This window comes from Psammomys obesus, unplaced genomic scaffold (genome assembly GCF_907164565.1).
Source record: "Psammomys obesus unplaced genomic scaffold, mPsaObe1.curated_primary_1811, whole genome shotgun sequence".
Classification (NCBI taxonomy): domain Eukaryota; kingdom Metazoa; phylum Chordata; class Mammalia; order Rodentia; family Muridae; genus Psammomys; species Psammomys obesus.
Window position 1 is genome coordinate 29,260,958 of NW_026596034.1, and position 26,241 is coordinate 29,287,198.

A 26,241-nucleotide genomic window follows, 5' to 3' on the forward strand; every position below is an offset into this window, starting at 1 on the left:
TTGGGAAGCCTGAAAATACATGCTGTTTAAGTAATATTTTCTTTTTTTTCTCTTCTCCCTGTCCTGTCTCATCCTGTAAATACTATTCTCTCCTCCCTCCCTTACATTTGGATAAAAGTATTTTCCCAGAATGCCTTTCAAATAGGAAGTAGTAGCTTTAGTGACTTTATATTCAATGAGTTCCATATGCAAATGTTTATCTGCTTAATACAGCAGAACATCAGGTCTGGAGATCCTCAAGTTTGTTTCACATTTATTCATCTGTGTTTGTGGGGCTGCACGCGTGCGTGTGTCAGAGCATGTGTGTGGAGGTCAGGAGACAGATTTCAGGAGTCAGTTCTCTGCTTCCACAGTGCGGGTTCCAGGGATCAGACTCGGGTCATCAGTATTGGCACCCGGTGCCTTTATCTGCAGAGCCATCTGGCCCCAAATGCATCAGTATTGAACATTTTACTTCCTTATGTACAAAGGTAACAAACCCATCTGAAAGCTCTTCCCTTCGCCCCTCAGTAAAGTTACTGAGTTTCTCCATCAACATTTAGATAATTAAATTAACCTGGAAACCACCAACTTCTCACCGAGTTGTTCAAGAACTTAACAAGTTTCAAGGATAAAGAAACAGAATACTTTATTATAAAACTTATAAAATAATTAAATATTACACATATATTTTGACTTTTTTCTATAATCCATGTTTTTTCTTAATTCAACATTTTTCCCTCAGAATATCATTTACTCGAGAAGCAAGTGAGAACATATAATAGGCTATTAATAAATTAATTCTTTCCCATAAAATAATAAAATGATAATTATATCAAAACAAATAACTTCCCACTTTTCAGAGAGCAAGAGAGTGGTAGTGTGGGTCTTTCTTTTTTTTTTAATCTTCTCATATCAAAATGGCTATTGAAAGGCCAAGCCAAGAAGGCCAAGCTATTCCTCTTCACTTTGATGGCATCCAAATATTCATGATTCGCACTAGGATGGGGATAAAGAATGCTTTAAACCTAACAGACCAGTGTCTCGCTGGTTCTGCTGAGCTGGCAAACCCCTGTTTGAACCAAGACTCTGAAAAGCAGTAAAAATAAGTGTACATTCATCAAAGAAGTTGGGAAGATGAGTAGCATATAAACACACCCTCTAGACCCACTTCTCAAAGAATTACGGGGGGGGGGGCACAGTCTTTTAAGTTACTCTGGTTTTGGCAAAACAGTGCAGTGTTTTTCCAATTGAGAACAATTTTAAGCTTGTTAATGCCCATCAACAGCTGGTTCCCAATAACCAAACTCTCGTCTGAGACATGGTGAAATACTGTTTTTCATGGAAGGGCTTGGTGAGTTGTAATTTATTAATGTAGCAAAAAGACAGATGAATTTTTCTCTGGCCGCTGTGTTTTATTTTTTTCCTTGTTGACCAAGTCCTGGAGAAAATTGAAACTCGTCAGTTGGTAGGAAAAAAAAAAAAACCAAAAAAACCAAACCCACAAGCAGCCTTTAATTTTCTAAGCCTTCTGATAATATGTATGGAACATTATAAATGGTGGGCTTCCCTCCTTCAAGCATGCTATTTCACCAGTTAGTGCCTATTTCACCAAAAATGAATATGTCGCCAATTCTTATTCTCATACAGCAGGCACCAGCCTCCCACATTCCCATTCACTAAGCACCAAAAGTTATGAGGTCGATGTCAGGTGAAGGGCACCAATATTTGAGGGGTTTTTTCCCCTTCAAGTGTGAATTTTAATTACATGGAGAACTTAAATAGTCCAAGTGGCCCTGCTTCCAAAATGCTACTGGGAATGAGTTTCAAGTTGTTAATTTTAGTCTTGGAGACTCTCTACAGGCAGAACATACTTGAAACCAAATAAACAACAAAACACACAAAATAACCATAAGATGAAGCTTGCCAGTCCAGCAGCAAGCACCCATTGAGCACCGTTTGGCGTCAGATTTTGACACTATAAATTCCAAGCAACTGTTAGTCAGAGTTTCATCCACATATTCGATGGGTCTGAGGCTCAGTCCTTAACCTGAAGCCTTGAAGAATTTTTTTTAAAATAGATGTTTTGGTGTTTTGTTTTGTTTTTTTTTCCATTGAATCCTTTGATGTTCAAGAGTACGTGTGTGGGGACTAGATCCGTCCTGAAGTCAGGATTCCCACATTATCAAAACGAAAATTTGGTTTATCTCAGTATTACACATCTTCTTTTCCAAATGACAGTGCAAATCAAAGGCTTTCTTTTTTATCTTTCTTTCTTTCTTTCTTTTTTTAAAGTTGGATTTGTCATCGCTTCTCATTGTCAAGTGCCTTAGAGTACCATGTGCTTCCAGGATCGACTAAGGAGGCTGGTGGCTATCTGTCCATTCTTCAAACCCTATGGTAGTTCCTCTGTGGTTTGAAGTCTTGGTAGAAAGACCTGGAGACAGACGTGTACGGTCTGAGGAGGGCGAGGGGGCCCTCTGGCTTCAACTCTTCCTTGTGCATGACCTACAGCACTGTTTTCCATAAAATTTGTGGTTGCAGACCCCGTGCTGAGGGACCAGGTGACACCAGCTGAAGAAATCGATGCAGGCTGGATCATCTGAAAGGACAGAAAGCATTTAGCACATCACCCAGGGCTTCAGCCCTCTTACTAAGATGGGGACCTAGACCACTGCGTTGTCTGTCTGTGTGTTATGCCCATGATACATTTGAATTTTGTCAGGGCAGGATTAAGATGCCAAAAGGGACTGTGTCCGTTAGCAAAATTTAAATTGGGGAGGCCAGTGTTAAAAAAGAAGCCATACCCAGTAGGAGGTCATGTCATCTTGCCTGCATATAGCCTGACAGCTGGCATGGACATGAGCCTTTCATAGGAGCATCTTAGTTACTCTCCTCTTGCCTTTGGGTGTGCCATAAATTCCCGAGACTCCCCTGACTCCTTTTGTATGGGCTCCAGCTTGTATCATCTCTGAGACTCACACCTGCCTACGGTTCCTTCAGTTCCAGGTTCTTGTATCCAGAATTTCCTTTTTATGACCTTTCACATCTCAGTCCTTCCCAGGAATCCCTTTCAGACACAAATCAGTTCCTGTCATGCCCCTTACCTTCCCTCCATAGTTCAAGTGTGGTGATTGCTCTGGAGGCTGAAGCTTTAGGACCCAGAGTCAGTCTGACTCCACCCTTTCATCTACTTCTCTCTTTCCAAACTCAGCCACAGGAGCCCTGTTGCCAGCCCACGATGCACCAGTGAGCGCTGATTACTGTTCCCCTATTTACTGCCAAGGCAGGCTTTCCCTAAAATGGTAGCGGGGTTTCTTCTCTTTCCTCTGCCCCTCAACAAACCAGCCTACTTCTTTCTTGGCTACCATGGAGTGTCCCCACTCTCCTTGCTTTTCCACCCTTCTCACCATGTGGTTGCCGACTCTGACTGTCCTCCAGAACACAAAATCTTTTAGATCAGGGCCTTGGTCTCGACTCCTCATTGGTTTCTTCCCAATACTTAAAATAGCGCCAATCACAAAGTCGTTTTTAGATAACTATATTTTTAAAGCATCAGCTCTTTTTACTCCCAGGACATCGTCATCATTTTGCACCGGCTTGAGCATCATGCTCCCGCTCATGGGTTTCAAAACTGGTACTGAACAGTGAGCCCTGGGCAGCAGAAGATTTAGTTTTACACTTGTCATGTCCTGTCCATCAGCCCTACAGAAATACGAGTGCTGTCTAAATAAAAGATTTTCTTTGGAAAAAATATTCACAGTGGCCAAAATAATCAAATTAAACCATATGGTATAGGAACGTAGGTTAAAAGAAAATGAGGCGGGCTATTTGCTTTCCAGTGACTCCTGGACAAACACACGCACACACTGAAGTCAGTGTTGATAGCTTTTACCAGCCGAGACTTGGTAAATGATGTGAAAGAAATAATAACAGTATTTTTAAGTCGTCATATGGAAGAATGGAGTTTTGTCCCCTGAAATGGGCAGTCCTACAGGCTGAGGTTGAGGCACCAGGAAGCTGCTTTGAGATATAATAGGTTCAAGATTCAAGTCCTACAGCAAGGTAAAGGTTCAGCCATATTCCATTTGCCTAACTTATATGTATGTAATACACTGTTACACATCCACAAGTTCAATTATTACCTGTCTAGTATCTGATGTCCCAGATCAGTTTTTATGCACCTGTACCTTAGTCATTCTATTTATATTCTAGATTATTCTGTTGGCACCATAGAAGTTTTGCAAGATGATATGGTCCTGACCTCATGGTTACTTATTTTTGCATTCTTTTGAAGGAAGGTCTTGTCTTATACCCCAGGGTAGCTTTGAACTTGTGGCTATGCTTTTTGCCTCTGTCTCCTAAATGTTGTGATTATAGGCATGTACTTCCATTTCCTGATTAATCTCACTATGCTTTCAATTCTCACCTCTCTTAAAAATTTGTTAAAAAATCATGTGTGAGTGTTCTATCTACATGTATGTCTATGCAGCACATGCATGAAATGCCCATAGAGGCCAGAAGAGGGCATCAGATTACCTGGAACTGCCATGTGGGTGCTGGGAATTGAATGCAATCCTTTGGAAGAGAGGCCAGTGCCTTCAACCACTAAGCCATCTCTCCTATGAAAAGAATGGAACTTTAACAAAAGCCTACATCTGGGGCCATGGGCTCTGCATAAGCCAGGAGGCAGAGCCGAGAAGGGTCAGCGTGACATGTGTGTATGGTGTGTATGGTATTTCGCTTTGTGAATGTTTGGGGATAAGAACAGTTATGAATGGCTGGTTAGCTGAGTATGAACCAGGCAGCTGGCTTACGCTGTGGAGGCTGACTGTAGATCTCTTTCCTTTGCTTCCCTCCGTGCTTGCAGAGAAGCAGCAGGCACCATTGGCTGAATCTTCAAAACCCACCCAACTTTCTACCTCTTCTTACTACTCCCTGAAAAAGAAGCTCCACCTCTCCTCAGAGAGCAGCAGTCACCTCTCCATGAGGAAGTCCTGTTCCCATTCTCCTCCAGGCGACGCATGGTTCACGACCTCTCAGACCCCATGGTTCTCGACCTAATCCAGGCAAATCCGATGGCTGAGACTGATAAGGCCCCTGTACCACTTTTGGTTTGTGCCTGTACAGTTTCAACAGTGTTCCTACTGTAAGTATCTTGCATTCCTTTTCATTTGACCTTTCCTCTGCTGAGCCCATACAAAGTTCACCTTCCTTACTTCCTGGAGGCCCTCTTCAAAAGGTGTCTCGATTCTGGGGTCTGGCTTGACCACCCTATCAAGCCTGGTTATCATACCTCTTTCTCAAGGTGGGAATTTGCTGTGCCTCGCTCAAGGCTGTGAGAGCATTATAACTTCAGAATAGTACTCTGCTTGCTACATTGTTTTATTAGTGAGAGTCTGGGGGATACATGGTTCTTTAGTGACCTTTATATATGACTGAAACAAATTCATTTACTACAGAGTTAGTGGCTGTTGAGAGCCAGGTGAGTTTCAGATGGTGGGAAAACAGAAACTTAACAAGAGCTCTTTTCTCCCTTGCATCTGTCTGAGAGCTGCTCCCAGGACTAACCAGAGTACCCAGGGGTTGTATTCCTTCTAGGGTGGTCTGACTGCAGAGATAGACAGGAGGGAGACAGGATCTGGCAGAAGATGCCCCATCACTCTAAATTCTCCTCCATATAGAATCCCAGCGTTGATTAGAGGTGACCCTATTTCGTCCATCCCTCCGTTACACAGTCACACAGGCTAACATAGGAAAAAGGGGGAAAGAAAACGGATGCCCTGAGCCATGAGGCCAGTCAAGTGCAACAGAGATGAGAAGTGATGCAGGTAGGGTGGGGGGGGCAGAGGAAGGAGAGTAACTAACGCTGCCAAATATTATTGGCCACAGTTGCAAAAGTGGGCTGAGATTCAGCAGGCTGGAAAATCTGTGACTGGATTAAGCAATCCCAGCAGATGTGAGCTGGAGAACGACTCCTCAGGATCATGAAACCTGATCTGACAGAGCTACTTCCTGGTCCTTGACAGAATGACTTGGATTTCTAAGCATCGCTCCGAATTACCCATCAGCTCCTGCAGCTCTGCTCTGGAACAGACTGAGAACACAGGATGATGCACAGTCCTTTTAATGGGCTGTAGGTTCTGTCTTACCTATAAAAATATGAGCTCCTCTGGGGAAATTTTTATTTCCTTTTATACTTACACTGATTAGCAAAAAGTCACATATTTTTGAGGAAAAGTCTTGTGTAGCCCAGTCTGGCTTCAACTTTGTAGCCAAAGATGACTCCAAACTTCTAATCTTCCTAAATGCTAGGACTGTGGGGGTGCACAACTTTGCCTGATTTTACGTCACACTGGGGATCAAATCCAGGGATTCATGCAAGCTAGGCTAGCACTCTTACAAGGGACTGACATCTCCCACCTCTTAATATCTCATCTTAAAAAGGGAGAATGAGATATGATCATTTCCCAAGAAAGAAGGGCTGGAAAACCTATTGCCTATGGATCATACATTGACAGCCCCAGGTCTGGCCTTGGACAAGTCTAAGAATGCAGCCCAATGGGTGCTGATGGGAAGAGAGTACTATAGAGTTGTGCAGCTACACAACCAACCATACTGAGCTATGGGAAAAGCTTTCTTAAAATGGATGAAACTGACGGGGCCTAAGGCACTTTACCTCTTTTTTCAGGAGCTGGACAGAAGTTTGTATTACAAGCTCTGAGTGCTGGAGGCTTCTGATGGAGTAGACAACTTGAGGAAGGCCGGCCTTGCTGCATGCAGTGGACAGATCGGGTCTGGACCCCTCCCCCACAGGTTACTGTGCACTGCCAAGGACGGGGAGAGAAGAGAGTTAGGCCTGCTCAGTTGGACAGTTTCCTGTCTGAGGTGAGTGTCATCATATGGAAGGAAGCACAATCATCATGACCAAAAGGACTGCAGGTGACACGGACCTCAGCCAGGCATATGGTCCAAGTCTATCCACCCTGGTGGGTGCTGTGCCCGTTTATTAGAAAAGTCATGGGCAAAGACTATTGCACCCGAGAGAGAGGGTGTGTAGTCAGTTCAGGGGTTCATAAGGGGATGGAGTCTAAGAAGCCCAGGCAATCTCAGACAGATGCCAGAATGAATGGGGTTGGTTTGAAACAAGGGCCATATAGGACATACTAACCAGGGAGTCTTTGGGATGATGCTTAGCCAGGCTCTGAGGTAGCACCGTACCTAACAGCCAGGGATTTCACTGTACAATTAAAAAGAGTCTAGGCTCTAAGGTTTGTTTTGTTTATTTTGTTTTTTTTTTGTTTTGTTTTTTTGTTTTTTTTTTTGGTTTGCAGTGGCTACATGAAAAGTTGATGGATCGTTTTTTGTGTGTTTATTTTTTAAAATTTTTTAATTAATTACAGTTTATTCACTTTGTATCCCAGCTGTAGCCCTCTCCCTAACCCCCTCCCAATCCTGCATTCCCTCCCTCTTCTCCTCCCATGCCCCTCTCATAGCCCACTGATAAGAGAGGTTCTCCTCCCCTTCCCTCTGACCCTAGCCTATCAGGTCTCATCAGGACTGTCTGCATTATCTTCCTCTGTGGTCTTGTAAGGCTGTTTCCCCCTCAGGGGGACATGATCAAAGAGCCAGCCACTGAGTTTATGTCAGAGACAGCCCCTGTTCCCCTTACTAGGGAACTCACTTAGACACTGAGCTGCCATGGGCTACATCTGTGCAGGGCTTCTAGGTTATCTCCATGCATGGTCCCTGGTTGGAGTATCAGCCTCAGAAAAGATCCCTGTGCCCAGGTTTTTTGGCTCTGTTGCTCTTGTTGATGTATCTTTAACAAAAGAGCAATAAAGAAATATCAGGGTGAAAGGCAACCCTTTTAAATGGATCATTGTTGTTTTGTTCTCGAATGGACTGCAGACAGATGAGAACATATTCTGTGCAAATACTACTGTGTGGCCTGGTATTTGGGAAGAAAAGTAAATTTTGGCAGAAAGAAGATACATTTAGCTATTACCTCAACACTCAGATATAGACTTATGATTGCCATCAAATTGTCTGCCATATTTTAAAAGATACAATAAAATTTGGGTCTACAAGTTAAGTCTTCAATGTACAATAGCAGGTGTCTGAGCAGGAAAACATCTGGCTTCCTGGCATTTGTTGGCTGCCTTTTATAATCATATCTCCTTGTTCAGACCAAAGTATATGATTCTTCCATGGGGAAATGTCTTTATAGCTATTATGTATATAGTAATGGGTTCTAATGGGCTTCATAAAGCTTAAAAAATTATAAATGTTATAGAAAGTCATAAAAACCTAAGAAACCTATACAGCAGCGTGTGTGTATCTTACCATGCCTAGTCAGTGAGAAATACTCAATTTCCTTTAATTGGTGGTTTATTTTCAATGTACCTTTCTATATTACACACACAGGTACCACTAGGCCCTGTGTCTAAGGGTGTGACAAGCAGCTGTTGTCACATCAGTGAGTTCTGCAGTATCACAGTCTCAAGGACTTCCACATAGCCTTCAGTTCTTACAGAGACCAGCTAGTGTTCCCCAGAAAACATGTCTCTGTCAGCCAATGGCTAAACATTCTAAGCCTTGCCTTCCTTGCCCACAAAATGGGACCATAATGGCTAACACAAGAATTAATGCAAAGATAGAATAAGAAAGTGCATGTAGAGCATGAGCAGAAGTCACAGGCAAAATTTAGTTCTTTTTGTTGTTGTTGTTGTTCTTCAGAAACATACTCTTACAACCAGGGACCAGGGGTGGAGAGCAAAGTGCCCAAAGTGCCCAAAGTGATGGTTTCAAGAGTGGCAACAGTCAACATGAGCACAATGTCATAGGATTTCTATTTCAATGTTTTACTTATTATTCCAGTTTCCTAGGTCTGAAAAATATGGTTGCCACGGTACCTGGCCAGGCTCACACAGAGGATGCGACAGGTCAAAGGTTGTCAGCCATTCCAACTCGTACAGTGGGACAAGAACAATGGGCTAAGAACAGTGCTCTTCTGCCCTACCTCACTTGAACACCGGCCTCCTAAATTTGCATATACCAACCTGTTGCCACGGTGATGAATACCAGCCAGCCACCACACTATACACTGGGCAAGCCCTTCGGTTGCAGGTTTCTTCCAGTTCCAGTCCTGGCTTCTTAATGTTTCGGCATCTCCGCTCTGGGAATGTTATCAGTTTCCCCTGCAAGTTCTTCTCAATGCACTTCAGTTCCCTCTTCCTCACACCCAAACCGCAGGTGGCAGAACACTAGGAGCCCAGAAGGGAGGTGTAAGAGGGCAGAGCTCCACAGCCAAATCTGCTGAGCTGTGTGTCCACACAAAGTCAATGAGATGATATGGCAGCCAAGTCCCTCACTTCCCTTAGTTACAAGGACAGATCCCTGTTCATCCCTGTTCGTGTGGAACTGAGGCCACTGATTTATTTACGGTGTAAATACTATTATTTTGTAATAGTTTTTTCTTTTTTTAGATTTATGTATTTTGTATACAGTGTTTTGACTGCATGTAAAGGACACCAGAGCTCACTATAGATAGATGATTGGGAGCCACCATGTGGTTGCTGGGAATTGAACTCAGGGCCTCTGGAAGAGCAGCCAGTGCTCTTAACCTCTGAGCCATCTCTCCAGCCTATTTTGAAGTGATTTAAAATACACTTGATTTCTCATCAGCCTCCATCCCTAGTGACCAAGACTACCTGAGACCTCTCTGAGGGGTGGCAGGTTTGAGCGGAGGAAGGAAAATGATTAAGACAGAACCATGTTCGATGGACTAACTTCATGTCTTTACTTTTACCTAGATCTGTTCTAAGGCTGTGTTACACTACGGAGGGAAAGAGAGAAACATGAGAGAGAACTATTAGGTAACCTATGGGGTCCTGATGAAGTGAACATATCAATCCATCAGAATAAATATCACAAACTATGATGATGAATGTTAGCTCCATTATAAAGAGGAAGAACCGGAAACTAACCCAATGTTACCTGTGCAATGCATACCGATGGCTAATTGCAAAGAGGACACATTTTTCATTGGTTATGTGGTGATAATGCTCTGTAAAATGACTGTGAGGAGACAGGACACACTGCTGGATTTCATTCGTGACATGGGCCAGTGCTTATCACTTGGAACAGAAGCGCACAGAAGGAACAGCTGTGTGGCCATTAAGCTCCTCACAGTTAGGATGCTCATTGTCAGGTTGACTAGGTTTAAAATAACCAGAGGACCGTACTTCCGGAATTTCCAGATAACGTTAAATGAAGATGGAAGCTCCGCTCTAAATGTGGGTGCTGCTAGCACATGGGTTGGGGTCCTGAACTAAATAAAGTGAGAAAGGAAGGGGAACACCAGCATTCATCTCTCTGCGTTTTCTAACCGCAGAAACAAGGTAAAGAACCAACAGGAAGTGGGCACGTGGCTCGTGTAGGCGAAGAAAGCAGCCATGCGGGTGCAGGTGAGCGTGGGGGTGTTTGTGACAATCACCCCCTCCCCCGTTGTGTACCTCAACTCTTACCTCACTCCACGAAGATGCCATCCACTGGAGCCGGTTGTTTTTGGGGCAGCGCCCCAGCACACAGCCCTCCTGGGCCTCGGGCCTGGGGCTGCCCGAACACAGGCTCTCGGGGAGCGTCTCCGCTGCGGAGTTCTTACAGAGGACCTCACGTTTCCTCATTCCTCGTCCGCAGGTCTTGGAACACTTGAGAAGTGGGGGGGGGGGGGGAAGACGTTTGAATCCACTTCGGGTAGATTTCATTTGGGTGAACACCAACAATGCAGTAGTGGGGAGTTAGGCTCTACTTGAGACATCTCAATACCCGCTATCCCCTCGGTCCCCCAGCTTGAAGGTGAGCTCTGCTCACCACGAAGCAAACGCGTTTCCAGGCACAGGTATGTCGTACCAGAAGCTGTCTTTCTCTCTCTACCTTGGGAATTTGTCTGAGGAGTATTATTACTGTGTTACTACAAGGAACAGAGTAGCTACATGAACACCCTCAACAAGGCTAAGCTCAACAGTATGAAAAGGAGTAGAACGTCTAACCTCCTAAGAACCTCCTTTGGGCATGCTGTTAAACTATGGGGCAAAGGGCACAAGCACCTATCAAACATTTCTGAATAAATTTGCGCAATCCAAATCTCTACCCGGGCAGTTTACTGTTTTGTTTTTTTTTTTCTTCTAAGATCTTTATTTTTATTTTTATTTTTTTTATTTTTAGTTTTTTGGTTTTCCTGAGAACTCTGTGAAGCAGACAACGTGGCAAAGAACACACAGGAGCAGCTGAAAACTTGTCAGGATCTCTTAAAAGACTCTGGCTCGCGACAGGGATGGTCCTGGAGGGCTCCAGCACCATGTTGACCTTTGTAAAGAACTAGATGAGATGTGGCCTCTAGTACCTTAAAATGGGGTTTGCTCCTAGATGGGCTTAGAGGACCACTGTGAATTCTCACTTATGTCACGATTAACTCTGTGTCTTTGTGTGGGTCCTGGGGCTTGTTCTCAGGTGGCAAGTGCCTTCACACGTGGATCCCTGTCTCTGGAACTGATGGGCCAGTCTGTCAACCCCTTTCTATCTGCCTTGTTAGGCTCTCCTAAATGATCTTCCTGCTAATTTCTGGACCACTAAGGAGGAGTCGACGCTCCTCGGGTCAGAAAAGAACCACTGAAAAGGTACTAGCCAAAATGATTAATTCACTAATTCATTAATTCACTGGGAAGATGGATCTACCTGGGCGGCCCTTGGGCTGCACCTGAATTTTCACCACCTTGGTTTTTCATGCAGACCAAAGACCAGCGCTTCAAAGCAGTGCTTGGTACCTGAGACCAGGGCCCGGAGCTCCACTCTGGAGGGCAGGCATGGCTGTTGCAGACTTGAACCTGCGTGGGCGTGCTCACGGGGCAGAGGGAGTGCAGCACAGCCTCCTCCTTCCGGAAAGGCTTCTTCTGCACGCACCGTATCTTCCGGCTCTGCTGGCCTCCGGCGCAGGACTTGCTGCACGCGCTCCACTCTCCTGGCAGCCAGCTTTCGGAGAGAACCAAAATTACATCCTGTAAAGCCAAGGCTTTATAGTACCACTTCCCGAGCCGCTGATGGGAAAGACTGCCTAGGAAAAGCCTCTGATCCGTCTAATAACCGATCAGGCCAACACCCACTAGCTTTTTTCTTTTTAATCGATGTTGAATCATACACCCGTTAGGGGAGCAGGGGTGCCTCGAGGAGACACATTTAATCACAACAAAGCTCTAGGAAAAGATACATTCTAGCCTTCTTGGTGGAAAGAAACATATTCTACTTTCTGAGCAATTCATCCAAGCAAATGTACTGAGCCTTTACTTCCGCGTCAGGGACCCAAGCACTGGCGTTGGAGAGACGAATGAGGTCACCTTCTAAGGAAGTCTGTGACACTGTGGATATGTGCATCAAGACCAGGCTAGCTGATAAGCACTGTGACTCCCATTAACATGAAGTACAACCGAAAGGGTAGCGGAAGAGTGAGCAGCCCGGGGGAGAGGTGCATGCCTACACAGGAGAGAGATGATGTTCAGTGGAAGGAAACTTTGCAGAAGCTGTCTCTAAGTGGGCGGTTCCCCACACTCCTTCACTAGTTGGTATTGCAATTTATGGAGGGGTCAGAGATCTAACCTCACGTCATTTATTTAAAGATCACCAGACAAGCTTTTCCGGAACTGTCTAAGCCACGGTGTATGAATGCCTCCACCGCAGCTACGAATCCTTTAATTACTTCTGACTGACTAAAATGGTATGACTACAAATATTAGAAAAAAAGGAAAGAAACTACAGATGTGGCTGCTACACATTTGACTCAAAGCAGTGATGTCTACAACCTACCTTGGATACAAATATATACAAGTACTGATTATTTTTAGAAACTAAGACAAATCAGTAGCCAACTGTGCTTTGGTTAGACCTCCAGAATTAGTCACCTTTCTTAATCTAACGTCCCACCCCTCCGGTTTCCACCATAAGCCTTGTGGGTAAAACTAAGGCCCTTCCGCCTACAGACTTCAGTATGGAAGTGCTAGGATTATTCCCCAAAATATCACAGAGTCTACACCATCCTGTTTTGTAATTAAAAGCAAATGTATCAAAATAATTCCTCATATTTATATAATTTTTATACCTTACAAAATCTTAAACATAGTATATGAAATTACTTGTTTCACTATTTGCTTATAAAGTATAGTGTTTCCGATCAAATTCAAGTTTCTTTTATTCTGTGACAAATACGATGGGTTTGTACATATACTAGAAAAGGCATCACACAGCACTTTTGGGTGGCATGCCTGGCCTTTCACATCCGATTTCCAGGCTACATTTCCAACTGACTTCTCCTCCAGGTACAGACTTCAGGCTGTCCATTTTGTCCCTTACTGCTCTTTCATACCTAACCTTTTTTAGCTCAGGGCCTTGCACCTCAGCCCTTCTGTGCTTACCCATCATTTCCATCCCCCCATAGGAGGTTGTTGCTGATGAGGCAGCCATGTCCTGTCACCGGCACACCACGCTGGTGAGCTCAGAGCCTGACAGACACTGAGTCCTTATGGCAGATGCACATAGAAATGACAGAGGCAGATCGGGTAACTCCTTTGTCCTTACAGTTCTCAGGGTCGAGATCCTCCTTTCTAGTCTATCCTTGGGAAAGAACAATTACAACACTGTGCATGGGTGGAACACAGAGGGAGAGAATAGAAGAGCTCTCACAGGACACCAGTTTCACTCTGCAGACCCTGCAAGGAGTTGATCTGATTCCAGACAACAGGCTTGCTCTTCACAGGACATCACACAGTTTTCTGGGGAGTCAAGAAGTTGTGAATGACCTCAGCATGCTCCTTACGCAGACGTACATGTGGAAGAGTCCCTTTCTTTTTGCTGGACGGTCTAACCAATGATAGGAAGAAATCCTGACTTCAGGAAACTCTCATCTCGCCAATCAGTGCTTCGATTCCGTGTGTATACATTAGTGTACGTACTATATCCATTACCCCAAAGAACAAATGTGCACACGAGAGTTAAGAACACTTTCTGTTAAATGCATCCTGGGGCCACTAAGGTAATTCTTAGAACTGCTTATTTCTTGGGAAAGAGGAAAATTTATGGAACCCCTCCCCCATGCCCTATTTCTTTCTTCTCTTTGTAGTCATGGTTCAGTTAGATTCAGAATCTCAGAGAGAAAGTGGATGTGCAGGATTGGTGGGTATCTGAAACCCCAAACAATTGTGAAAAAGTGAAATATTAGTTTATACACATAAGTTCACACACACACACACACACACACACACACACACACAAACTGTGTTACCACAAAGTCAGTACCCCTTATTAAAATGATGTGAACACTGTTGACTTCACCACTGCTTTATGTAAGTCTACTTGGCTTAAGATAAATCACCTCAGAGGAGACTCTAGTTGGCCAGGAAACTTACTTAGATTCATCTTCCAATCGTGGTGTGGTTAAATGAGTCTGAGAAGAAACCCACTGAGTACTACCCCTGAGGGACAGTCAGTGGGGGAGTCACCACTTGGCTTTCACCTTGCTAGTTTGCATCTTACTACTGTGCAATTTGCATTTGAGGTTTCACAGTCTGCGTTACTGTAATTCCTACATTCTTGGATGACCTAAGCAAAAGTTAAGCATACAGTCACACTTTAAATTTAACTAATATAGGATGGTGTGCCATTTAAATATCTGCTTGAGTCCATTCTGGAAAGAGGGTGGGCCCTTCAAAAGTCAAAACTGGGGGAAAGGCTGTGGCTCAGTTGTAGAGGGCTTCCTTGGAAAGCATGAGGGCCTAGGTTCGATACTTACTGCTGTCAATGAAAACAAACAAACAAACAAAAAAACAAAACAAATGGACAATTTTCTTGATAGAGTCCATCTACCAAAATTAACTCAAGAAAAGGTAGCAAGATTGAATAGTCCTATATCCCCCAAGGAAATAGAAACAGTCATCAACAGTCTCCCTTCCAAAAAACACCTGGGCCAGATGGATTCAGTGCAGAATACTACCAGACCTTCAAAGAAGTGCTAACTCCAATTCTTTCCAAACTGTTCCTAAAATGGAAACAGAAGGAACATTACCAAACTCATTCCATGAAGCCTCAGTCACCTTGATACCTAAACCACACAAAGACCCAACAAAAAAAGAGAACTTCAGACCTATCTCTCTTATGAACATTGATTGAAAAATACTCAATAAAATCCTTGCAAACCAAATCCAAGAACACATCAAAGATATCATCCACCATGACCAAGTAGGCTTCATCCCAGGCATGCAAGGGTGGTTCAACATATGGAAATCCATCAATGTAATCCACCACATAAACAAGCTGAAGGAGAAAAACCACATTTTTGGATGCCGAAAAAGCATTTGACAAAGTCCAACACCCATTCATGTTTAGTCTTGGAGAGATCAGGGATACAAGGCACATACCTAAACCTAGTAAAGGCAATATACAGCAAGCCAACATCAAACTCAATGGAAAGAAACTCAAATCAATCCCACTGAAATCAGGGACAAGACAAGGCTGCCCATTCTCTCCATATCTATTCAACATAGTACTTGAAGCCCTAGCTAAAGCAATGAGACAACTCAAGGAGATCAAGGGGATACAAATCAAAAAGGAAGAGGTCAAAGTGTCACTATTCACAGATGATATGATAGTATACATGACTGACCCCAAAAATTCAACCAGAGAACTCCTCAGCTGATAAACACCTTCAGCAAAGCGGCAGGATACAAAATCAACTAAAAAAAAATCAGTAGTATTCCTGTATAAAAAGACAAAAGGGCTGAGAAAGAAATCAGGGAAACAATACACTTTACAATAGCCACTAATAACATAAGTACCTTGGTGTGACTCTAACCAAGCAAGTGAAAGACCTGTTTGAAAAAACTTTAAGTCTCTGAAGAAAGAAATTGAAGAAGATATCAGAAGATGGAAAGATCTTCCATGCTCATGGATTGGCAGGATTAACATAGTAAAAATGGCTACCGCAGAGGGCCTCTGAGAGACTCTACCTAGCACTGTATCAAAGCAGATACTAAGACTCATAACCAAACCTTCTGCAGAGTGCAGGGAATCATATGAAAGAAGGGGGAGTTAGTATGTTGTGGAGAGGATAAGAGCTCCACAAGGACCAAATATATCTGGGCACAGGGGTCTTTTCTGAGACTGACACTCAACCAAGGATCATGTATGGATATAACCTAGAACCTCTGCTCAGATGTAGTCCGTGGTAGATAAGTAACCAACTGGCTTCCCATAGTAAGGGGAACAGTGACTATTTCTAACAGGAACTCAATGACTGGCTCTTTGACCTCTCCACCCTGCAAGGGAGGAGCAGTCCTGCTAGGCCACAGAGGAGGACTGTGCAGCCAGTCCTGAAGATATCTGATAAAAGAGGATCAGATGAAAGGGGAGGAGGTCCTCCCCAATCAGTGGACTTGGAAAGGGACAGGGAGGAGATGAGGGAGGGAGGGTGGGACAGGGAGGAGATGAGGGAGGGAGGGTGGGACAGGGAGGAGATGAGGGAGGGAGGGTGGGACAGGGAGGAGATGAGGGAGCGGGATACAGCTGGGATACAGAGTTAATAAAATGTAAATAATAATAAAATTAAATAAATAAATAACAAAAACAGCAACAACAAAAACCCTGTGGGGCTAGGAAAGCCGTGATACTGGTCTGGAGCAAGAGTGAGGTCAATATGTATCCAAACCCCGGAAATTTCATCCTGAGACAGGCAGGAGTAGCTGCTTTCTCCCTGCTCTGGGCCTGCATGTCCCCACACGAGTAAGACTTACAACCCCCACATATGCTGCCCTTGAGGTGGTCACATAGCCTGGTGACCAGGATTCAAGTTAAACTTCCTCTCTCATAAGGACATGTCCAGCAAACACCTGGAATTCCTCTACCTGCAAATGAAGCATTCCCAGCACCTCAGCCCTTAGCCAATAGTGTATACCCACCACCAAAACCTCTCCCCACTCCCAAAGGTTTAGATAGCCCTTGTGTCCCCCGCTCCCAATAAAGAAAGCTGTTTCACTGAAGACTGTCTCTGGAGAAAGCTATTTCTCCCGTACTCACACTGAGGAAAGTCATGCCTAACCCACCCACCAGGCTAAACTTCATTCCCTCCATTCCAGCCCCGATTGTAACAGTGCCTGGATACACTGAGGGAAAAGAAGGTCCTGGAGACAGACACCTTTATATCTCAATCTTCCACAGCAAAATGTGAGTGAGTGTCTAAGGCAAATTCATATTTTTAGGTCCTATGATTCAACTTCAACCATTTTCTCCTATACTTATATTAAACACTGTGCTCATTTTTGAATCCCTATCAGAAGTATGAGCAGGAGGCTTTTCATTATCTCTTAACAGTAACAAGGAGGACACACGAGCAAGGAGATATTTGCAGATGACTTACTAGGCTGGGCAGGAGAAAGCATTGCATATCTTGGGTTCTGTTGCTGGCTTGGTTCTTACACTGCAGAACGAGGAATTGACTTGAGTGTTTTGGTCCCGTAAACAAATGGCCTTGATGCTTATGTAACCTAATAAGATGCCAGAAGTTACACACTGAGAAATTCAGATAACCCATTTATTTAGGTTTCCAAGCTTAGTTTGGGTTTGGTCAGTGTTCTTGTATCCTATTTAAGACAATGACTCTACATACATTGTGAAAATGGTTCCTTTGGGTACAATTGCAACTCATTTGAATTCCATTTATCCCCAAGATAATAGATTTTATACTATTTTATACTTCAGTAATTTTAATTTATGGTTTTCATTTTCAAGTGGATTCTATGGCCATCAAATGATAAGTACTGTTTGAAACAGAGCAACTATAAAGTGAAACATTCCAGGAAGCTTTAACATAAATTGTATGGGTCTAACTGGGAGACAATTATATCTATAAAGCACTAGCGAGTGCCTGGAGAGATGGCTCAGCAGTTGCTGCTCTTGTCTCAAGAGGACTGGCGTTTGATTCCCAGCAGCCATGCAACAACTTGCAGCCTTCTGCAATGCCAGTTCCAGGGAGTTCTGCCATCTTCTTCTGCCCTCTGTGGCCACTACACACATGTAGCACACATATCTACACATAGGCAAAATGCTTGCACACATAATAATTAGGCCACTAGTGAGGTACATGTGAAACCCTAATACATTCTACTTCACCAGGAAGCATCCTATGTGCGTAGAGGCAAAAGCTTGAGCTCTGGATATCCATTCACACCTACCAGCTATGACTATGCTTTTTGCAAATGTTTGTCTTAGCAGAACCATGCAGCCTGATTCCTGGTGTTTAAAATTTCCCATCAGAGGCACATTTATTTAATTATTTATTTATTTATTTATTTATTTGGTGAATATGATGTTTAGCTCCTCAGACAAGGAATAAATACTACCTTGACCTTGATTGTTCTGTTTTTCATTTATGTGGTTTTCCCTGAAACAGTGTCTGAGACACAACTCAAATGTCACTCTCAGTTTAATGACTGGCAATGGCAATCAGCTGCACCTCTCCACTTAAAAAAAAAAAAAAAGTTTTCTGGAGGCATGGATCTAAAACAGCACCGAGGTTCCCAAAAGGTCACGGTGTCCTTCCATAGACTGGATAAAACCTGTGAGCAGAGAGGAGCTGGGAAGCAGAGTTAGGGAGCCAATTACCTCCCCCACAGGAGACTGAGCAGTCAGACTGCACTGTGCGCCAGGTGTGCTGGTATCTCTTTGAGGCAGGCTGAGTGACATTCACGCCCTTGGGGAGTGCGTACTTCCAAGTGACCCCCGGATTCTTGCCTTGTGTCAAAATCTGTAGAAGGTGAGACAAAAATCAAGAGGTCAGCACACCAGCCAGACCCAGGAACTGCAGAGATCTTGCTGAACATTTCAAAGATATTTGCATGTCATTTTGGTCCCAAGGTTGGGTCATTTCTTGTTCCTAAGGATGTTACGAATTGATTTAAAAGGGCTACCAGAAACACTTTAAAACATTAACCTTAACTTAACATTAACTTTAAAACATTAACCTTCCTAGGATCAAAACTAGAGTAGACAGAGGCTGAAAAACCTAACTTGACACCTTCCATAATCACATAAAAACCAAGTAGATGTATTGCCATCGATGAAGAAATGTCTTTAAAAGGAAGACAACTGGGCCAGCAAGATGGCTCCGTGGGTACAGGCCACCTGCTGAGCAAGCCTGCTGGCTCAAATGCAACCCCTGGAAGACATGCAACGGTAGATAAAGAGAGCAGAATCCACAGAGTTGTCCTTTGACCTCCACCACCCATGCCCACACAAGAGCACACGCAAACACATGCACACACCCACACACCCCACCTCCACCTCCCCACACACACACAGACTCAGTGTGTGTGCGCGCGTGTCTATACTGATCATAAACTGACTTATAAACCTATATGATTGAAGCTCAGCACAGAATAAGCACACCCCTGAATCATAGCATATCCCAGTCAGAGTTACCTGTCACTTACTGCACAGTCTCAGTGGGGTTTCACAGCAGCTGAAAAGCACACTGCCTTTGCAGAAGACCCTGCTCCAGTCCCCAGCATCCTTGCTGGATGGCTCACAACCGCCTGTAACTAACAAGAGCTTCAGGGGAGCCAACACACTCTACTGGCCTCTGCAGGCACCTGCAACCACGTGCACTCATACACCAACACTGTGCACCTGCATTCATGGACACTCACACAAACACACTCACACATTATCAACATAGTTAAAAATAAAATAAATCCTAATAGGGTCACTATGTGGAGTATAAGGGATTTCACCCTAAAAAGGCATCTGATCCTCTACACATGGTATGACCCCTGGTAAGTGAAGGCCTATGGGTCTCCTTTAGCTATCAGGTGCTCTGCCAGCCTTTTTCTGTCCATGGTCTTAGAGCATTCCTCCAACAACTCAACAGTGCTTTTTCTTCTTCTTTGTAAAAATAACCTGTACAAGATCACGCGGATGACTAGAGAATGAATTTAAATAAAACCCTCAGAAAAAGTGTGTGCTTTTCCAAGGCCAGCCATAGCCTTCTTTTTGATGTGGGCAAACGCTCTCTGGGTGTCCTCTCTTTTAAGCTTTTTTTTTTTTTCTCTCTCTCAAGCTCAATTTGTGAATTTAAATGACTGGTTTTTCTCCTACCCAATGAGTCTTGTGGAAAATTTTCACCACCAGAACTGGGCAGGCATGCTCCAGAGGCAAAGCCTGCACGCCAGTTAAAAACAGGAAGCCCTGGTCTCTGTCTGTGGGGCTCCCACCTCAATTAGAGTTGGCTGGGTGGTACTATACCACTGGACCACATTGCTCTTTAGGGTGAGGTTCATGCCGCTCTTAGCCTAAATGCCTCCAGAAGTACTGTCCACCACTGAAGGGAACATGGTGTGACCATTGCTTGGTGGTGTAGCCGAGCAAATCACGGAGTCTTCTAGACAATCATTTAAACAGCTGGCTCTGTGTTACTCCCGCCCCCACACTTTGTCAGAAACGGAACTAACACACAGCACAACAGGCAGAACCGTTAGTGTGAACAAGAACCGGGGTCTTGCTGGCTGCCAATAAAGATGTCCTGCTCTCTTTGCTTGGCCTTCCTACTGAGTTTCTGCTAATTTGTTGGTGTCAGTTGAAGTAAATACTGAAGCATTTTACAGTTGTCGAACTAGAACTGGAAGAGAAGATCTACATTCAGAAAGTGTGGTAGTTTTGTTCTGTCTACTCAATCCAGAATCAGCCGGGAAGAGAGTCTCAGTGAGGGATTGTCTTAACCAGGCTGGCCTGTGTGCCTCTCTCTCTGTGCCTCTGTCTCTCTGTCTCTCTGTCTGTCTGTCTGTCTCTCTCTCTCTCTGTATGTGTTGGGCAGGAGGTTGTCTTGAGTGCCTTAAATGATACAGGAAGACCTAGCTTAAAAGTGGGGAGCACCATTTCCTGGCTTTGGGTCCTTGACTACAGAAGAACAGAAAAAGTTAGCTGAGCACTAAGCACGATACACTCATTCTCTCTTTCCTCTTGACTGTAAACATGACTTGTTGCTTCAGGTTCCTGCCTCTATTTTCACCCATCAAGGATGGACTGTAATCTTAAACTATGATCTAAAACAAACTCTTTCTCCATACATTGCTTTTTTTCCTCGGGGTATTTATTGCAGCATCAGAAATGAAACTAGGTCGGAAGGTGATCTTGGTGTTTGTTGCTATTTAGTCTCACTTGCTCCTCAGCTAAAGCACTTTGACGAATCTCACCACTCTTGCTTGTCGTTGTCTCTGTGCCACAGAGACGCTGAGATCTTGGAGGGGAGATAATCTAGGATACCACCTGTCCAGGAATGGCAATGAAAAGGGCCTCTGAGATGCAAAAGAGCTATGCAAGCCACGGAAGGCCTTAGCAGAGGGATGCCACGGGGCTGTGAGGTCATACTCCGCTGCACATAGCGGAGGCGCATTGATGTGTGCTACAGAGAATGAAATGTGCTGACACATCGCCATTTTCTAGCGCCGCCTATTCCTTTGTCCAAACTAATTGCTGATTTCTACTGCTACGGGGGAACGGGCTTCTGTGAAGGCGCAAAGAAAATAGAAATATAAAACAATGGTAACTCTTGCCTGTGATAAACATCATGACCGAAAGCAACGTGGGGAGAAGGAGATTGTTTGGTCCCTACTTCCAGGTGTCCGTCACTGAGGGCAGTCAGAGCAGGGGCTTGAGAAGGAACTTAAGTAGAAACCACGAAGGAACATTGCTATGGGGCTTACTCACTTGTATTGCTCAGCTAGTTTTGAACACAGTCCAGGTCATTAGTAACCTCAAACTTAAGTCAGTTCAGTTTCAACCTTACACATGTGACTAGTGGTTGCCATTCTCTATGAAATCCCAACTCCTCCCCTCAACATGTGTCCATCCCGCTGTTAATTCAGACTCAGAATCTGGACATTTGGGAGGTGCCGTCAGGTCCAACGTTAGCTACAATGTCTTTTCCTGCATTCAGAAAGGCCACTTTTCCCTCAGCCTTCTAAGTTTACAGGCCAACACAGGATCCTGGAGCCACCATAAACCCTTCTTGTTCTCCTGACTCACACACATCAGGCTAGAACACGGCATGCTCTTCACCTCCACGGTGCCTTCGGTCCCACTGCCTCTCATGTCAGTGACACTATCTATCCTGGGCCAAGCACCATGGCATCATCTCTGACTTCCATAGACACGGAGGAGAGGAGTGGTCCTTTCCGGCAGAGACAGTGAGGCCGAGCCACACGTAAAAGTAATTCTGCCATGGTAACTACCTACGAGATCAAAAGCCAAGGGCTTTAAAACCCACAGAAGGAAGTCACACATATATGTGAAACTTAACAGTAACTGAAAGAACATCTAGATCACATGACCACTTGAAGCAGCTTAGTTGGTATAATTTATCATTATCAGAACTCTGGGTTTTCACCACGTTCTGTGTTTAGTTATCTACTTATTAGGTATTGAACTGCCAGCAGCCTACCCTGAGCTCACAAGGCTACTGAGGCTGGCCTGAACTTCTGATTCCTCTGTCCCTGTCTCCTGGGTACTGGGGTTGTTTTGTTTTTGAGAACTAGAGCTCTGCTATGTCTCAGAATTTGACCTGCATTTGTGATCCTCCTGCCTTTGCCTCCTGAATGTCCGGATTCCAACTGGGTACCACCGTGCCCAGACTTAATTATCAAAGTATCTTGGTGAAGACTTGAGCCATGTGCCAAAACAAAGAAAGGGGAACTGCAACTTTCTTGTGGCTTCCTATTCCTCATGAAGAGACAAATCTCTTCCTTCCACCTCCCTTTCCTCCTCACTGAGTGGAAAACATGAAAAGATTCTTAGAAAAGTAAAATATTTGAGCTAAGAGTAAGAACACGGAACAACCTATTTAAAAGCTATAAGGGACAAATATAACCCATAGTATCAAGACAAGCAAACAAAGAAAAAAGAAAGATGAAAAAAAGGTACAATGTACTGAAAAATTTCACAGGAAACACGTGCTTTAAATCAGTAAGTCACAACCCTCCATAGTAACTCTCTGTGTACGTTCTATTAGTTTTATAGACACTAACACATAAGACACATTCTTTATATTTATTTGTGGAACATGCTAATGTGTTTTACAAAGGCATTAAGTGAATTAAAAGCACCCCAACTTTAAAAACTCAAGGATTGACCTTGCTGTCTGCAGAGCGATAAATCCACATGCTGTTATGTGAGCCGTCATGTATGTTAGAAGCAAATACATAAACCAGAGGAGAGCAGACTGAAGAATTTAACATGAGCTCTTAAAAGCCTTTTGAAAGAAGGCCCGATGTCTATAGGCAGCAGGGCAGAACACATTAAAGACAAACACAGGATGCTTTTCAACAGTAAGGCACTCTCTGCCCTTTCCTTTATCCTGTGTGGAGGAGCTAAAAGGCAGAGAATAGAATACGGGGAAGGAATCCCCCCTCTTAAATTTGGTACTTCAGACAATTCTCTGGAAGTGGACTGTTCGCTTTGCCTACGATAATCTCTATGTTTTTTTTTTCCTACTTCCAAAAATCCAAGTTTCGTGAAGAAATAAATGCCACCATTCAGAATCTATGATCATGGTGCAAAAGAAAAATACAACGTTCCTTATTTAATAACCCAGAATTCAGTACTCCTTTAAATACAATATAGGGTTCCTTTTGAGCTGAAGATTTTCTGCTACCATTTAGGTCCTATGGCCATGATGACAGTGCAACCCAAACTTTGTCAATTTAAAGAAACAATTTAAAAACCTTAAAATCCATAATGATCATTTGATGAACAATTTCTATCTTTATGGAGAGAGACCATAGTCCCCAGTTTGGTGACCTTGATGACACCGAAGGATTTCAATGTGACCATCACATTCCTCTTAACGGCACATAGCCACTGTGAAGCACAGGGACTGTGAAGAGATGGGCATGGTCCTACTTCCTCAGTGAATGCTGGGGCATGGACCTCAGACAAGTCAACTGCAAATGATAATACCAGCCATTCATAGCTATTAAAAAAGGAAGAAAAAAAAAAAAAACTCCATGTCTCTGTCAACAGCGACAAGTTGCTTTTCTCAGCCTGGGGTAAGGGTGGTTGACACAGACACCCTCCCAACCGCACAGGCATCCCACCCTGGCCTTGATGGCAGTGCATCATCGCAGTGATGCCACTTCTGAACCACCCTGTGCCACACGGCAGGCTCGACAGCCAAGCTGTTAAATGTGCGAATTTGGAAAGACCGCCAGTGATTCAGTCTACTTAACTGGACTTAGTCCAGGGAACTTTCCAGCCAACAGGGATTGGGTCTCTAATTTACAGCTGGCAAGCGACCCCCTTAAACACTTCCAGGTCCTTAATAGAACTGTTTAATGTCTACCTTTAACACATGAACCACCTGCCTTCAGACACAGCACTCAGCAGCTTTGACCACAGGCTGCACGGTTATAAAATTCACAGCTTCTTAAGCTGGAAAACCGCAGAGGAGCCTGGGACCAACCAACTGCCCTCTGCAGTGGTGGGAGGCAGCAGCTTCTGCCAAGGGCACCCAGTGTAATCTTGGGTAGATAACTGGCTTTATTTTGTTTTTTTATTTCTGCTAAAATTTACAAATTTCTTCCACGGAGCTTATATTGGTTTCATTGAGTTTTCCGAGTTATCTCATGAAAATCTGAGTTAACAGAGGATTCTAAAGACTGGCTTTTTCTGCATGTGAGGAAATATGTTTCTTGTCTGCCATTGTGTATTCCATTGTGTGTGTTCCTTAGTGTGGGGATTTGGGAAAGTGTATGTGGAGGCCAGAATTAAACCTTGGGCGTGGTTCCTCAGGAGCCTTGCACCTTGTTCACAGGATAGGGTCCTGTCTGGTCTGGAGCTTGTCAAGCCAATTACGATAAATTGGCTGCCAAGTGAACCCCAGCGTCTCCTCCTCCCTAGTGCTGCTACTGCACCTGGCTTTTTGTGTGAGCCCCGAGGACCAAACTCAAGTCAGCACACACACGGCAGGCATTTTACCCATGGATCTAGCCCCTAGCCCCATAACGGGCTGAGTTGCTTTAAACAACATGGTGAAAGCAATGTCTCTCCACTACATCTTGTATTCCAGGCAAAGGTTTACAAACAGTTTCTTTCATTTAAAGTTGATGTCAATACTATATAAAGATGTAATCAGCCATCAGATTGTAGGTCTAATATCATGTACCATAGCTGGCAAAAGAAGGAATATATGCTATTTCCTAGTTGTAACACTCAACATAGTCTCTTGGGACATTCTTCCTCATGCTCTGAAAGAATGTCTAGGATTCTAATGTGAAGTTTTAGCTTGAATGATTGGCATCGCCCTATAGTCCTAGATACTCTGATGGCTGGGCCAGATGGTTCCCAAGTTCAAGGCCAGCCAGACAACTTATTGAGACCCTGTGCCCAAATTAAAAAACAAAACAAAAAAACTTTACATAAAGAATTTGTGCAGGAATTGTTTAAGTAAGCATACTGTAGGGAGTTCATTAATTGAAAAAACCAAAAGAAACCATTACCACTTAAAGTACAGAGAATAGCTTATTTTAACATGCTATTGAATCTTAATAGTGTGTGTGTATGTGTGTATGTGTGTATGTGTGTGTGTGTTTACGGAGGATTAAACCCATGGCCTCATGTATTCTAGACCATGCATGCTAGGTTACCACTAAGCCACAGTTCTCGCCTTTTTGTAACTTTTAAAATAGGTTTTTGTAAATTTGTGTGGTTTCCCGAACCCCGCAGCCTGTTAAAATCCCTCCAGTTTTCTTCACCCTCTTGTGTGTGAAGAACTGGGACTAGACAAGCTACAGTAAGGAAACTGGGGAAGTCAGCCATCTGCAGAGCACCTTCAAAGATGTGGGCTGGCACACTGGGTCTCTGAGGGCTCAAGGTCAATGCACACACATTCCTCTGTGCCTATCAAAGAGAAATGGTGCTTGCCAATCCATCACCGAAGGGTGCGCCATGAATTAACTCAAGGCTCCAGCCTCAGACAGAATATGGCAATTGAGAAAAATGATCCATTGTTGCTGAAGGTCCCTGGGAACCGTCTTCTCTCACCTGAGCTCTGTGTCAGCTATTCTGAATTCCTTCTTTTCCCCCTCGCCTCTTGTGTTTTGTATTTTCACTTAATGCATGCTGCTTGGATCCTCCCCTTTCATCTGTACTGACTCATCTTAAGGAACACTTTGA

At 43.9% G+C, this 26,241-nt stretch overlaps 1 protein-coding gene across 1 annotated transcript in view; it reads right to left on the reverse strand.

The window, feature by feature from the left end:
• Positions 1–1,176: 1,176 nt before the first annotated feature.
• Positions 1,177–26,241, reverse strand: part of Adamts18 (ADAM metallopeptidase with thrombospondin type 1 motif 18) — a 151,514-nt gene continuing 126,449 nt past the window's right edge. The window contains exons 17-23 of the mRNA XM_055621629.1: positions 18,682–18,823; positions 17,438–17,564; positions 11,808–12,012; positions 10,509–10,691; positions 9,042–9,245; positions 6,659–6,806; positions 1,177–2,581 (exon numbers count right to left, since the gene is read on the reverse strand). Coding sequence (XP_055477604.1) covers positions 2,466–2,581; positions 6,659–6,806; positions 9,042–9,245; positions 10,509–10,691; positions 11,808–12,012; positions 17,438–17,564; positions 18,682–18,823 — 1,125 coding nt within the window. The 3' untranslated portion in view covers positions 1,177–2,465. The remainder of the gene's footprint in view (positions 2,582–6,658; positions 6,807–9,041; positions 9,246–10,508; positions 10,692–11,807; positions 12,013–17,437; positions 17,565–18,681; positions 18,824–26,241) is intronic.